This window comes from Narcine bancroftii, chromosome 4, assembly GCF_036971445.1.
Source record: "Narcine bancroftii isolate sNarBan1 chromosome 4, sNarBan1.hap1, whole genome shotgun sequence".
In the NCBI taxonomy this organism is placed as follows: Eukaryota; Metazoa; Chordata; class Chondrichthyes; order Torpediniformes; family Narcinidae; genus Narcine; species Narcine bancroftii.
The window spans coordinates 207,681,058-207,694,939 of record NC_091472.1 but is presented as its reverse complement, the minus strand read 5'-3'; the positions used below and the strand labels follow the sequence as shown (position 1 = coordinate 207,694,939).

The 13,882-nt window shown below is 45.8% G+C and overlaps 1 protein-coding gene across 3 annotated transcripts in view; it reads left to right on the top strand.

The window, feature by feature from the left end:
* The first annotated feature begins 9,009 nt into the window (after positions 1–9,009).
* smpd4 (sphingomyelin phosphodiesterase 4) overlaps positions 9,010–13,882 on the top strand; it is a 124,977-nt gene continuing 120,104 nt past the window's right edge. For 2 of the 3 annotated variants that reach the window (XM_069933775.1, XM_069933774.1), the window contains exon 1: positions 9,010–9,223. In XM_069933775.1, coding sequence (XP_069789876.1) covers positions 9,185–9,223 — 39 coding nt within the window. In that variant the 5' untranslated portion in view covers positions 9,010–9,184. The remainder of the gene's footprint in view (positions 9,224–13,882) is intronic. The other variant, XM_069933776.1, reaches the window with a different exon arrangement.

Below are 13,882 nucleotides of genomic sequence, written 5' to 3'. Positions count from 1 at the left end.
GGAGGAGGAGCAGGGGGAGGAGAGGCAGGGGGAGGAGGGGCTGGGGTGGTCTCCCATTCCCAGGAGTTGAAGCCAGCACAGATCAGCTGTGATCAAATTGAATGACAGGGTGGGATTAAGAGACCTCCTGCTTTTGTATATTGTCTTGTAATTTAAGGTCTAATTTGTAATAATTTTCTCAGTGATGATCAGGAGGTTTATTTTTAATTTCTATAACTCCTGGACAAACCCAAAACTAGGAAATCTGCTGGCTTCATTCTTCAATCCAGATTCAGCAGAGTTTGCTCAGACAAAACATCCCCCTTATTTTGGGATTTGAGGGTCCAGGGGTGTTTATGTTCAATAAGTGGATGTATTTTTAATCCCTCCATAGCTCACTTTGAACGTTGTCCTTTTGAGAACCACAGCTATGCACCCTGGAGTCTTGTGGAGTGGCTCAGGGACAAAGCAACAAGCGGTGGAACCTCTCTGCCAGTGTTACACAGTGGGGTGCTTGCTTTTCCATTAACAGAATCTGTATCAATGTGAATGTAATGAAAATGTTTATTTGTCTCAATGTCTTCAATAAATGGTTTGGATGCAATGCTTTCTGTGTATATCTTGGGGTTAGGTTGGATCAGAGAAGGGTGATGAGGTAAAGAAGTTGGGATTTGAGACCCTTTATTTAGACATACAGCACAGTTACAGGCCCTTCCGGACCATGAGCCCATGCCACCCAATTAACCTACACTTGAAAGGTGGGAGGAAACCGGAGCCCTCGGGAAACACACATAGACATGGAGAGAATGTGCAAACTCCTTACAGACAGTGCAGGATTCGAACCCAGGGCCACTGGTGCTGTAATGATGTGGGGCTGACCGTTATGCCAACCGTGCTACCCCTTACAACTTAATGCTAGTGAGTGGATTGTGGGACATGGAAAAGTTGGGGGAGGGGATAATGCTGGACAATTTTCTGGTTTAACCAGTAAAAGAAGAAAATATTCAAAAGGGCCAACTTGCAAAAGTTGCTTTGTTCCCATGGCAACAATGAAGACCAACCCTGCAGCATCCATCTTCCACGTAGTTTGCTGGGATGTTGGGTTTGAAATCCAGTCGTCCCGCGGGGTTGCCCACTGAACAATCCCTCGGTGGAGGACTGGTCAGTGGGATATGTCAGACTCTGGCTTTACCCTACCCTCAATTTGGTCTATGTGTCATCTGAGTCCAGCGTGCTCATTGAATGAAGTGATAGGAGAAGCTATTCAGTTTCACAATCAGTTTATTACATAGCACAAGAATAAAGCTTAACAGAGCTCTGGTTCAGTCGTTAGTTCATAGGTCACCTGCTCAGTGAGCTATTCCCCAAGACTGACTCCTACTGTCCATTCTCTTCTGTTTATATAGATCAACATTGTTACATTGACCACGAGTTGGCTTTCTTTGATAGACTCCTTGCATAAAATTTATCTCAAGCAATTTTCTGCTCTGCAATTATCTATGGTGTCGCCCTCCCATCTTAATCTCCCAGGCCAGAAAATTCTGTTGTTTTAATCAACACCTCCCATGTACCCTACACAAGTGGTTTATTCATTTTGTTTTACTCTGACATTCTCAATCATGGTACTCTTATCACTTATCCTTGCGATCCACTTATCTTCCTGTCACTGGCCTGTTTCAGAATAAATCACTGTCCCGATGGTTCCTCCAACCTCATCCTAACTTTTCCTATCTGCTATCCTGTTACTCCCATGTGTGTTTTTGATGTTTTCTCTCTGGACTTGTGCTTTACAATTAGCAGTGTAACCTTGGGGATGAAAGTATTTTCTCTCTTTGTGTTTGGAGGCAGCAAATTCTACACATACTATAATCAGCCAACTTTTCTACATACAGTGGCTGTTACTTAATTGCGTTAATATTTCCCTTAAACAGTATAATTGAAGTAAATAGTAAATTGTTACATAGTAATGGATTAAGGTTTTTCAGTTGGTTGTTTTTCCAGACTCTTTTGTGTAGTCTTCCAAAGGCGCTATTTGCCTTGGCGAGTCTGTTGTCTATCTCATTGTCGATCCTTGCATCTGACAACCTCACAAAGATAAGCGTATACAGAGCCGTTGTCATACCCACACTCCTGTTCGGCTCCGAATCATGGGTCCTCTACCGGCATCACCTACGGCTCCTAGAACGCTTCCACCAGCGTTGTCTCCGCTCCATCCTCAACATCCATTGGAGCGCTTTCATCCCTAACGTCAAATTACTCGAGATGCCAGAGGTCAACAGCATCGAGTCCACGCTGCTGAAGATCCAGCTACGCTGGGTGGGTCACGTCTCCAGAATGGAGGACCATCGCCTTCCCAAGATCGTGTTATATGGCGAGCTCTCCACTGGCCACCGTGACAGAGGTGCACCAAAGAAGAGGTACAAGGACTGCCTAAAGAAATCTCTTGGTGCCTGCCACATTGACCACCGCCAGTGGGCTGATATCGCCTCAAACCGTGCATCTTGGCGCCTCACAGTTTGGCGGGCAGCAACCTCCTTTGAAGAAGACCGCAGAGCCCACCTCACTGACAAAAGGCAAAGGAGGAAAAACCCAACACCCAACCCCAACCAACCAATTTTCCCCTGCAGCCGCTGCAACCGTGTCTGCCTGTCCCGCATCGGACTTGTCAGCCACAAACGAGCCTGCAGCTGACGTGGACTTTTACCCCCTCCATAAATCTTCGTCCGCGAAGCCAAGCCAAAGAAGAAGAATGGATTAAGGAATACATAATGAATAGTACATAGGCATACTTTCCATGATTACTTAACCCCTTGGTTCCAACAGATGATAACCATGCAAAAGCTGGCAGACTGAAGGTTCACGTGGAGTAAAAACACAATGCCGGAGAAATTCAACAGGTCAAGCAGAATATTTTATATGGCAAATATGAAAATGCATAACCGACATATTGGGCTTGAGCCCTTCATCAGGGTCTGGAAAAATTTTGGAAGGTGCCCTAACAAAATGGTGGGGGGGGGAGGGAAGGCATGGGGGTAGGAAAAAGATCCCAAAGGCAGGAGGTAATAGATGGAGAAGGAGGGAGGGCAAGCAGAAGGAAGCTTGCAGTAACCAAGGAAGTCAATATTAATACCATCCAGCTGGAGTGGGCCCAGGTGGAAAATCATATGCTGTTCTTCCAATTTGCAGGTGGTCTTGGTGAGATAGTACGAGGCCATGGACAGACAAGCGAGTATGAGAGTGGGATGGGCCCCCATCACTGATGCAAACAGAGCGAAGGTGCTCAACGAAGTGATCTCCCAATTTCTCCGATGTAGAGAAAGCCACAAAGGGAGCACCAGATGCAGTGAATTACTCCCGCAGATACACATGTTGCTTCACTTGATGGTGAGGGAGGAGGTGAGGGTGCAAGTGAGGCACTTCCTGCGGATAGAGGGGAAGATGCCAAGTGGGACAAATGGTGGGGGGGGGGGAAATGAGTGGACGAGAGTCACAGAAGGAGTGGTTCCTATGGAAGGTGGAGGGGGATGTTCCTCTCCTCCCACCTACCCCCTTCCCCTTCTCTCCACCATCTACCCCCTCTCTCCTCTACTCCCCACTCCCATCCCTTCTTCCATTCCCCCTCTCCCAACCATCTACCCCCTCTCTCCTCTATACCCCTTACCCCTCTCCCCACCATCTACCCCCTCTCTCTCCTACCCCACTGTGGTGAATCTCTGCTAAACTGCCTGTCTCCACTCTGGCAAGCCTTGCTGTACTAACATTGGCTGTGCATTACATCTACCATTAAAGACACTCACTCCCCTTGGGTATAACTGTCTATGCACCCATTGCCTTTCATTATTGTACCATAAGTTTCTGCTAATAAAAGCCATGAATATTGTTTGACTGCATCATCTTTGTCTACTTCATCAACTGGCCTTCAATTTTATTAGCAGAAATGGATGCAGCACTCAAGCCAGAGCGACTGATAATCGACCAGTCTGCCCCGAGGGCCAGAGAAATTTTCAACCACTGGATTGCTAGTTTTGATTACTACATGGTTCGAAACAACGTGATCGATGAAGCGATACAGTGGGGCCACTTGATTTCCCTGCTGGGTGAGGTCACTTTTGCCATAGTGCAAGGAGCTACCATTCTGGCTATAGCCCGAAAACGTCTGACTGCTTACTATGCGGTGCCACGGAATGTGGTGCTTGCTCAACACCAGTTGCTGACCAGAAAGTGATGCTACTTATGCACTAGCCCTCGACTCACTGGCAAACGAATGTGATGTCAGGGCAGTCAATGTGCAACAACACCGCAATGCCTTGAAGCTGGATGCTTTTTTCAATGGAATCGACTTCAGTTACGACAGAGGCTGCTGGAGACAGAGCCCTTAACCTACAACCGGGCAGTCACTCTAGCCAAAACACTGAGAAGTGCTATACCTCTAGCAGACAGAAGTGCCCAGGTGGCACAAACTGCTATAGATCTCTTTTAGCCCCTCAAGCTGAGCACCGGCAGCAGCTCGTGACAATGTGTCAGAGGGATAATTTAACTTGCCCGGTCTGTACTGGATCTCATAATTGTAAGTTGAGAGTTCTATTCGCCAGCGTACCATCTTATCGTTTTTGATTTTACTTTTGTGTTTAGTACTGAACATGTAGGCTACAGATTTTTGATCAGTGACCAAGTTAAATTTTCTGCCGGCTAGAAAGTGTCTCCAGTAACGAACAGCTTTTTCTATGGCAGGATGTTTCAGTTCAGGCCTGCGTAACGTGCGGGAGAAGAATGCCACCGGTCTGCCCTTTTGATTAAGGGTTCCTGCCAAAGCACAATCTGAAGCATCATTTTCCATTTGGAATGGAACATCCTCATCAATGGTCGAGAGTGCAGCTTTGGCAATATTAGCTTTAATTCTCTCGAAAGCCTTCAAGGCCATAGCAGAGAGAGGGCGTGCTTTCATAGCGTAGTCACATACCCATTTGCAATAGTAGGAAAAGAATCCCATACACCTTTTAAGGGCTTTTGCTGAGTCTGAGGGTGGTAACTTATAAGGGGAGCCATTCTTTCCAGATCGGGGTGGATTTCGCCCTTGCGGACAAAGTAGCCCAGAATGGGCAGCTCTGTCGTGTTGAAAACACATTTACCCTCGTTAAATGAAAGGTTAAGTTCTTTAGCTGTGGTTAAAAATTTCTTTAAGTTGTCATTCTCGGTCTGTGTTTTCCCACAGATAGTCACATTATCCAGATAGGGAAACGTACCCTGTAACTCATGTTCTAACAATCTTATCCATTTCCCTCTGAAACACTGACAAACCATTAGTGACCCCAAAATATACCCTTTTAAACTGGTATAGGGTCGTTCCCTTTTTTTAATGGGGATTTGGTGGCAAGCTGTTTTGAGGTCGATAGTGGAGTACACCTTGTATTGCGCTATCTGATTAATAATTTCATTGATGCGTGGCAGGGGGTAGGCATCCAGTTTGTGTAACGGTTGACTGTCTGGCTGTAGTCAATAGCCAGTCATTTCTTAGTGATTTTTCACAACTACCACCTGGGCACTCCACGAACTTTTACTGGGTTCAATGACTCTCTCTTTAAGCAATCTCTGGGTCTCAGCTTTGATAAACTCACGAACCTCCTTGCTGTAAGAACGGCTCTTAGTAGCGATGGGCCAATAATCACTGAATAGGGAGGGAGCTTTGATCTTTAATGTGGACAGACCACAGTAACTAGCGCGGGGGTTAAGTGTAGGTAGAGGCCCATCAAAATTTAACACTACACCTTTCATCTGAGATTGAATCCAACCCCAGTAACACAGGAGCGCAGAGCTCAGGAATTACAAAAAGCCAAACATCAGCAAGGCTATTTCCCTGCAAATTTAAAGTAACTTTACACTTGTCCTGTATAGTTTTTGTATTGTCGAACCAGTCCTTGTTTTTCCTGGAGGAGAAGCACAGTACAGCCAGGAAATCCAGGAGCTGCTGGCAAAGAAGCGACCTGCCCACCAGGCTCACCTTACAAAGCCGTCCTGACCAGAGAAGAAACAAGCCTTCCGTCGCGCATGCAGCCATCTTCAGCGCAAACTCCGGGAGATCCAAAATGAATGGTGGACTAGCCTCGCCAAGCGAACCCAGCTCAGCGCGGACATTAGCGACTTCAGGGGTTTCTACGAGGCTCTAAAGGCTGTGTACGGCCCCTCACCCCAAGTCCAAAGCCCGCTGCGCAGCTCAGACGGCAAAGTCCTCCTCAGCGACAAGATCTCCATCCTCAACCGATGGTCAGAACATTTCCAATCTCTTTTCAGTGCCAACCGCTCAGTCCAAGATTCCGCCCTGCTCCAGCTCCCTCAACAGCCCCTAAGGCAAGAGCTGGATGAGGTCCTCACCCAGGATGAGACATATAAGGCAATTGAACAACTGAAAAGTGGCAAAGCAGCAGGTATGGATGGAATCCCCCCCCAGAGATCTGGAAGGCTGGCAGCAAAACTCTGCATGTCAAGCTGCATGAGTTTTTCAAGCTTTGTTGGGACCAAGGAAAACTGCCTCAGGACCTTTGTGATGCCATCATCATCACCCTGTACAAAAACAAAGGCGAGAAATCAGACTGCTCAAACTACAGGGGAATCACACTGCTCTCCATTGCAGGCAAAATCTTCGCTAGGATTCTCCTAAATAGAATAATACCTAGTGTCGCCGAGAATATTCTCCCAGAATCACAGTGCAGCTTTCGCGCAAACAGAGGAACTACTGACATGGTCTTTGCCCTCAGACAGCTCCAAGAAAAGTGCAGAGAACAAAACAAGGGACTCTACATCACCTTTGTTGACCTCACCAAAGCCTTCGACACCGTGAGCAGGAAAGGGCTTTGGCAAATACTAGAGCGCATCGGATGCCCCCCAAAGTTCCTCAACATGGTTATCCAACTGCACGAAAACCAACAAGGTCGGGTCAGATACAGCAATGAGCTCTCTGAACCCTTCTCCATTAACAATGGCGTGAAGCAAGGCTGTGTTCACGCACCAACCCTCTTTTCAATCTTCTTCAGCATGATGCTGAACCAAGCCATGAAAGACCTCAACAATGAAGACGCTGTTTACATCCGGTACCGCACGGATGGCAGTCTCTTCAATCTGAGGCGCCTGCAAGCTCACACCAAGACACAAGAGCAACTTGTCCGTGAACTACTCTTTGCAGACGATGCCGCTTTAGTTGCCCATTCAGAGCCAGCTCTTCAGCGCTTGACGTCCTGTTTTGCGGAAACTGCCAAAATGTTTGGCCTGGAAGTCAGCCTGAAGAAAACAGAGGTCCTCCATCAGCCAGCTCCCCACCATGACTACCAGCCCCCCCACATCTCCATCGGGCACACAAAACTCAAAACGGTCAACCAGTTTACCTATCTCGGCTGCACCATTTCATCAGATGCAAGGATCGACAACGAGATAGACAACAGACTCGCCAAGGCAAATAGCGCCTTTGGAAGACTACACAAAAGAGTCTGGAAAAACGACCAACTGAAAAACCTCACAAAGATTAGCGTATACAGAGCCGTTGTCATACCCACACTCCTGTTCGGCTCCGAATCATGGGTCCTCTACCGGCATCACCTACGGCTCCTAGAACGCTTCCACCAGCGTTGTCTCCACTCCATCCTCAAAATTCATTGGAGCAACTTCATCCCTAACATCGAAGTACTCGAGATGGCATAGGCCGACAGCGTCGAGTCCACGCTGCTGAAGATCCAGCTGCGCTGGGTGGGTCACGTCTCCAGAATGGAGGACCATCGCCTTCCCAAGATCGTGTTATTTGGCGAGCTCTCCACTGGCCACCGTGACAGAGGTGCACCAAAGAAGAGGTACAAGGTCTGCATACAGAAATCTCTTGGTGCCTGCCACATTGACCACCGCCAGTGGGCTGATATCGCCTCAAACCTTGCATCTTGGCGCCTCACAGTTCAGCGGGCAGCAACCTCCTTTGAAGAAGACCGCAGAGCCCAAAAGAAGGAAAAACCCAACACCCAACCCCAACCAACCAATTTTCCGCTGCAACCGTGTCTGCCTGTCCCGCATCGGACTTGTCAGCCACAATCGAGCCTGCAGGTGACGTGGACTTTTACCTTTTCCATAAATCTTCGTCCGTGAAGCCAAGCCAAAGATAGAAGATAGTTTTTGTAAGTTCACTACAAGCCATCGATATCTTTCGGTTGCTGGATATCTCTGCAAATTTAAGGCTTCGGCGACTTTTTCGTGGAAGTAGCTGTCAATTAGACAATCGAGAATCTCACCATTGACCTCCCCCTTCATAGTCGACCGTTCCAGTCCGTAACATCCCCCAAGCTTTACAGTCAATTGAGCTATCGCAGGGGAACTTTGTGTTGATCTCACCTCATCGTCACTTGAAGTCGATTCAGTCAGCTCATCTGAAGATTCCTCCTTTTCACAGTTGTCTTCCATTCCCGCAGCTCCAGGATGAATTTTCTTGGTGCTTCTCTCCTTCCCACCCCTCCCCTTCTCCCTCTCCCCCTTCCCACCCCGCCCCTTCTCCCCCTTCCCACCCCGCCCCTTCTCCCCCTTCCCACCCCGCCCCTTCTCCCCCTTCCCACCCCGCCCCTTCTCCCCCTTCCCACCCCGCCCCTTCTCCCCCTTCCCACCCCTCCCCTTCTCCCCTTCCCACCCCTCCCCTTCTCCCCCTTCCCACCCCTCCCCTTCTCCCCTTCTCCCCCTTCCCACCCCTCCCCTTCTCCCTCTCCTCCTTCCCACCCCTCCCCTTCTCCCTCTCCCTTTCCTCACTATCTACCCCTCTCCCCTACTTCCTTCCCTCACTCTCACCCTCCCCTTCCCCACCATCTACCACCTCTCTCCTACACCCCCTACCCCATCCCTTCCCCCAACCATCTCCCCGCCCCCCACCAGGTGACGCATGCCCATGATAATGGCCATGACTGTGAAGGGACCGATCACCGATGGGAACAACACTAACCTGAGAGCCCCGAGGATAACACGGAGCTCCACCCCCCCCCCCCCCCCGTCCTCATCCAATCGCCATCGCTGTTTCATCCCTCCCCCCTGGCTCACATCCAACCCCCAACGCGGTTTCATACCCCCCCCTCCCCCTTTCACTCCAATCAGCAGGGCGATTTTATTGCGCGTCCACCAATCCAGAGCCCGGTTCGCAGTCGCAGGTCGGTGACGTCGCTCAGGTTGAAGCGAGAGCGCGGCGGCGATCATGTCGACCTTGTCTTTGCAGCAACCCAGTTACCTGCTGGTAAGTGCGGGTTTCGGCCCAGCCCGGCCGGAGAAGGGCGAGAGGTGGGGGCCAAGGTTCCAGCAGTGTGAGGGGATTATGGGTAAGGAAGACTGCCATTGCTCCTGCCCCAACTCTGTTCCCTGCCGGCCCACTCTGCTCCTCTGACAGCCCACTCCACTCCCCACTGGCCCTGGCAGCATTCGCCCCTCCTCCTCCCCAGCCCCAACAGTGCCCACCTCTCCTCACCCCCCCAACAAGTCGGTGGCAACAGCGTCGTCAACCCGGCTCCAATAGCGTTTAGACTCCACGCTTGCCCTGGCCTCAACAGCACCCCTGCCCCGTCACTCATTGCGTCACCGAAGGGGCAGGAGCACCGTTAAATTTCGCAGTTGCCATTTGACTGGGCAATTTATGGTCCAGTGTCTAAGGGGCTGTAGGGGCCTGCTACACGAGTCCCAAGCAGCCCCTGTTTATAAACGCCTAGGCCTAGGTGGATTGAGGGCTTGGGAGTTGAGAGGTCATGGGGAAGAGGGCTGGGTGGAGGGGTGTGAGGGGGGGAGGCTGGAGGTGAGGGCCTGGCAGGTGGAGTGGGCGGTTTAGGGGTGGGAGTATAAGTTGTGAGGGCAGTTCCCTGTCATCGAGGGGTGGCGCATTGGGTTGGGGTGGGGAATACCGTTAGCAGAAGGGTGGGGCAGGGGTATCCCTGTTAGTGGGTGGGTAGGTTTCAGGCTGAGACCCTGCACCAGGATTGGGGAAGCAGTGTGAGCATGGTTGATGTACCTGATGACAGGGCCGGGCTGGTGTCCCATCGTAGAGGAAGGTGATCATGACCACCCTAAGGCTGTGTGAGTGTGGAGAGGGATTCACCTCTGGTGCAAGAACTTAATTTTCTGTCCTTCAGAGGTGTAAAGCTTTGGATCTCCTTTGTGAGGTAGATAGATTTGGGACAAACAAGGGCTGAAAGGTTTCTGGGGAGATGTGGAGAGCTCCATGCAGCCAGATTCCATGGGTATCACCCCTCCGACCTCGTATTGTTGTCCAGACCTGGATCTCTGCTTCAGACCAATTGACCTGTGCAGGGACTTCATTAGCTGGATTACTGAGCACCTTGTAACCTTTTACTTGATTGCTAATTCTTACCTCTTGCTGTTTTCCTCCCTGACACATGATGAGAGTACAGGCAAACCCCACTTCACGCAATTAATTGAGACCAATTTATACTCGCATAAGATGAATTCGTGTTAAGTGATTAATTTCTTAATTATGAAATTCCATTTTCTCCTGATGTTTCTTGAAGTGCTTGTGTAAAAGTCCTTTGAAGATAATATAGTTCGATGATGTAAGAGTTTGTTCCTTGGTCCATCAGTTGCAATAATCTATTTGATGGTAGAAACACAACTTTTACATTTTCATTCAAATCTCCCAATGAAGTAGGATGTCCTGGAACATTATCTAACAGCAAGAGCACTTTAAAACTAAGGTTATTGTTCTTGCAATATTTTTCAGCTGTTGGGCAAAAATATGAAACGAGTAGTTTTCAAAAAAGTTCTTCGTTTTCCATTCTTTTTTAATTAACAAGCAAAATAACTGGTAGAGTTTAACTGTAAGTTCCTTTTAAAGCACGGGGATTCAGAGTATGGTACATTAGCATAGGCTTTTGTGTCCCCTTCTGCACTACCCCTTAATAAAAGGTAAGTCGATCTTTTGACGCTTTGTATCCTGGTTGAGATTCCAGGGCTTTGTGTTGAGCCAGTGAGATGGAATCTGCCATAAACCTGTTGCTAATTTGAACAGATTCATGTCACCGTTCAGACTGCTTCAACACCAGCCTTTCAAACACTGGTGATGTGAGTGTCACTGGTCAATAGTTACCTGTAGGTTACTACACTTTGAAACAGGTGGGTGAGTGAGATGTTGAAATTATCTGTGAATACATTGGTAAATTGGTCAGCACAGATTAGTGGGGAGGTACTTCATCCGGACCAGATACTTTCCTTGGATTCACTCTCCTAAAGGCAGCCCACACGTCATCTTTAGATGTGGTCAGGAATGCACAGTGGAGGTTCTTCCTTGTTCTTGAAAATTTTATTAAATCATGATGCCTATTAACTTACAGTTAATGACTAAAAAAAAGGCACAAAACACATACATGATATTTTAAAAATAAAACTAATACCCTACAACCCCTCCCCTTCCCACCCACTCTAATCTACCCCTAAAAGAAAAAGAAAAGAAAGAAAGAGGAGATCGCCTAACAAAAATTTGTCCGTTAATTCCCATGGTTTTGAGCCACACCACTAACGTGCGGAAAGGGGATTTAATAATTCAACCCCATATAATCCAAATAGAGGTTCCAAGTTTTACAAAAAAGGAATAATTATTACATAAATTATGCTATATTTTCCAATGGAATACAAGATCTCATCTTCATATGCCATCTCTGAATACTCAAATCAATCTAATTTTTCCAAGTAATTGCCAAACATTTTCTAGCCACAGCTAAAGCCAATCTCAAAAAAACAATTTGAAATCTATTTAATTTCAATTCTAAACTAATCCTCTTAATATTACCCAACAAGAACACCACAGGATCTAATAAAAATTTCACTTTCAAACTAACTTAGAAATTCCTTAAGTTTATTCCAAAAGGGGTTCACCGTCTCAAATAACCAAGTAGAATGTAGGAAAGAACCTACCTCCTTATGACATCTAAAACATAAATCCAAAGAACTAAAATTATATTTCCTTAATTTTTCCGGAGTTGAATATAATTGATGAATAAAATTATAATAAACCAATCGATACCTTATATTTACAATTTTAGTCATACTATCCTTGCATAAATTCATCCAATCATCCAAAGGACCCCAAAACCCAGCAGCAATTGACATTCATCAATACAAGTAGTTTTTAAAACAAAAGTTGTTTTTAATCAACTTTAATCATGAAAACAGAATCAAACTTATCTCTATACTTAACTAACCCAAATTAACCCCCTTCTAATTCTAAGTGCACGTGTATGTAATGTGTGTGTAAATTTAAGAAAAGTTCTTTGATTCACAATTCAATCTCTCTTCTCCTTCTTCCAAGTTCTCTAGATGCAGGCAGTTCTTGTACTGTGCACAGAATTTAACATGTATAAAGTTCACCAGGCTTTGGTGTTCAAAGGGTTAATGCTCAGGAAAGTTCTAGGGTTTGCAGAGAAAGATTTGTTGTTCCAGGATTTCCATAACTGAGTTACCACCATTAGTCACCTCAATGTCTCACTGATGAAACTTGCCCCATCAGGGTTTTCCAGATGAACCTCTTTCTTCAGGCCACCACAGTGTTCCCCTCTGTTCCTCCTATTCCAAGAGAAACATCAGACAGATAGGACTTCACTTCCAGCCATCCACTGCTCTGGAACTTTCTGTTTCCAATCAGCTCTTCCTGGTTTGTTTCAGCTGTTTTCAGTGTCTCACACACACAAGCTGAGAGGGCTTGTCTTCTCTCCCTTTCCAACTGACCACTGCCAGAAAGCCCATGTGACTCTCTCACTTGCAAAACTCTCACCTTCTTCAGCAAACAACAGGAGTTCTCCTTGGTCAAGATGTTGTCTTAGATAAACAAAACCCAGGTGTGACTTTTCTGTGAGCACACTGTAAGTACTTTTTAACAGCTAGTTTGTCTCTGACAAACAATGGTCTTTCATGACTTAATTTCAATTAACACCTATTGTAAAATCTCCAGAGATCCTGCAATGTTATTGAATATGAATTATTCAATCTTTCAAATAAAATCTGTTTTAAAATGTGTGTATGTATGTAACTCACTGTAATCTTACCAAAATTTCTCTCAATATTTATCCATTACAATATACCTAATTTTTTCTCCCATTTCAATCTAGATTTATGAATATCTGGCTTAAGCATTTTATTCTGTAGTAAAGCATGTGTCTCAGATATTAATCCCTTCTTACCACCCTCAATAAGTAAAATTTCAAATTTAGATTGTCTAAGTAACTGTAAAGTACGTCCAAAATTATCTAACAGTAAGGATTTAATTTGATAATAAGAAAAAAAAAAGTATTTGAGGATGTATCATATTTATCTTTCATTCTTTGAAAAGAAATAAAATATCCTGCTTCATAACAATCTTCCACCAATTTAATACCATTTTGATCCCACAACTTCAAAAGTTGATTATAAAGTGTAAAAGGGAAAAGCTTATTTTGATACAAAGGAGTTTTACCCAAAATCTTACCCTGATTGCCTATGACTTCATTTTTTTATATCGTAAATCCATTAAGTGTTTCAAAACAGGTAAATTAAAATTACTCAATAATTTAGGATTCCATCTCTAGATAAACTGATCCATCTCAAATCTGAGATAGTTCAATATTGGCCCATATCAAAGGTTTATCCACTTCAAACATCCTATTAATAAATTTCAATTATGCTGATTCATAATAATTTTGAAAATTAGAAGTTGCAAACCTCCTAATTCATATTTCCGTTAATTTCTGTAATGATACCTTTACCATTTTATCTTTCCATAGAAATTTCCACACCAAAGCATTTAAATCATTAAAAGATTTTTGAGGAATCTTACAAGGAATAGATTGAAAAAATATTGAATTTGAGGCAAAATATTTATTTTAACACAATTGACTTGTCCTATTAATATAATCGTTAATCT